The sequence below is a fragment of the Scomber japonicus genome, chromosome 24 (genome assembly GCF_027409825.1).
Source record: "Scomber japonicus isolate fScoJap1 chromosome 24, fScoJap1.pri, whole genome shotgun sequence".
Classification (NCBI taxonomy): Eukaryota; Metazoa; Chordata; class Actinopteri; order Scombriformes; family Scombridae; genus Scomber; species Scomber japonicus.
The window spans coordinates 18,428,109-18,429,993 of NC_070601.1; the positions used below are offsets into that span (position 1 = coordinate 18,428,109).

Sequence of the window (1,885 nt, forward strand, 5' to 3'; positions counted from 1 at the left end):
CATTAAAAGCAGATTTTCAGTGAGCTCAGATGAATGTGAAAACAAACACATACGTCATTCTGCACAGAGAACTGAAATATCAAACTGTAAAAACAAGAAAAACATTTTTACAGCATAATTCCCCCAAAACACTGACAAGAAAAAGTAATCATGTGCATTTTTTTTTTACTTTCACAGAAAAGTTCACAAAAATAAATTTACTACATTTTTCATGACTAGACTGCTGCAAGACAGTCACACAGGAGCAGCTGAAACAAAGCAGACTGTCTTCATCAAAACCATTAAAGTCTGTGTACAGTAAGAATAAATATGTGTTCTGAGTTTGACATAACACTGAAAAGTGTGTTGTCAACCACCCTGCCAAATTTGAATGATTAAAAAAAATATATATATTAGGCTTCAAAATCAGCCTCTTTCTCTGCTCCCAAAAACTGTGGGAGTGCCCGCCATGTTTGTTGAAACCCCGCCCCCTACCAAGTGTCACCTGTCAATCAAAGTCACCACCTCTACCAGAAACATGGACGCTACATCTGAGAGCTTTCTGCTGCTAACTCAGCTGCTAGCTCGGCGGTTAACTCAGCTAACTGGCTAACTGTAGACTGTAGTAGTAGTAGTGTGTGCTGAATGTATTTATACCTCTACAGCAGCAGGGGGGAGGTTTATGCTAATTATGGTGATATGTTGAAACAGTTTGTGAAGCCTAGCTCCACAATTCAAATCTAAATGGTTGAAATGCTTTTTACACCTTTTTTAGAAATACATTTATGACCTATTTAATGTGTTTAGAAGAAAATGTCTGAATTCACTTTACACAGTCTTTAAGTTCAACAGACTAAATCAAAACAATCCTTTATTTTCAATGTTAAATATCACATTACATCACACTGTATCACATTAAAACACGACAGCAAGAGTAGCTCATTTAAAATCAAGCTGTCAACTGAGTGAATATCATCTCCCCAAATCCAGTTTAATAGTATTCTGCAGACTGGCTATGCTAGCATCCAGAGCTGCCAGACCGTCTCTGAACGCTGCTTCATCTCTGGTGTCAAAGGTCGACCCTGACCTCAAGCTCCACTCAGATGTGACAGTCTCCACATCACACTGAGAGAGTGTGGAGTCAAACAAGCGCCTGCGTTCCTTCCCCAGCTGCAGGCCACATAACTGGACTTCATCTGAGCTGAGGCAGTGTGACCTCATGTAAGGCTGTGATGATGTTTCTCTCACTTTCTTTTCTCCTTCTTCCCTCTCTGCAGCCACACACACATTGCCGTCTATGTGTGTGGGCTCCAGCTGATCCAAAGACATCAAGTACTGAGTGATGCGGTCTTTGGGGAGCTCTGCTGGATCCTGTCTCTGCTGATGTCGCTTTGTTGTTGGAGCATCCGACACTGAGCTGTTAACAAGTGTGTGATGATCAGATGAGTCGTGACACTGAAGAATCCTGAAACAGAGAGAAGAGACATAGAAGAGACTTCTCTGCTACAGTCTGTTTGAGTTCATTCAGCTGCTACTGTACCTGTTGAGCTTTTCTATCTCTTCCAGTCTTTGCTGGGCGAGTGAGATCAACTCACTTTTCTCTCTCTCACTGTGCACCAACTTGTATGTAGTGGCCTCCAAGTCTACAAACACACACAGACATATGAATGATATCACTACAAAAACCTATACACATATTGTAAATCAATCTACAGCTGACATGATGTTCTTCCCAGACACATCTGTACATGTACAGTCATCATTTCTAAAAACATTAACCTCAAGCTTTGGAACTCATCATAACAGTTTATAAATAACAGAAAAACACAAAAAGGATGATAAGAAATCAATGCGCACTATAGTTCTGAATGCTTTATTATAGTTCTATTATTATTTTATAGGCAGC

The 1,885-nt window shown here is 40.1% G+C and overlaps 1 protein-coding gene across 1 annotated transcript in view; it reads right to left on the minus strand.

The window, feature by feature from the left end:
* Positions 1-705: 705 nt before the first annotated feature.
* The window catches only part of ccdc14 (coiled-coil domain containing 14), an 11,307-nt gene continuing 10,127 nt past the window's right edge, over positions 706-1,885 (minus strand). The window contains exons 10-11 of the mRNA XM_053314496.1: positions 1,520-1,622; positions 706-1,444 (exon numbers count right to left, since the gene is read on the minus strand). Of these exons, the coding sequence (XP_053170471.1) occupies positions 952-1,444; positions 1,520-1,622 (596 nt within the window). The 3' untranslated portion in view covers positions 706-951. The remainder of the gene's footprint in view (positions 1,445-1,519; positions 1,623-1,885) is intronic.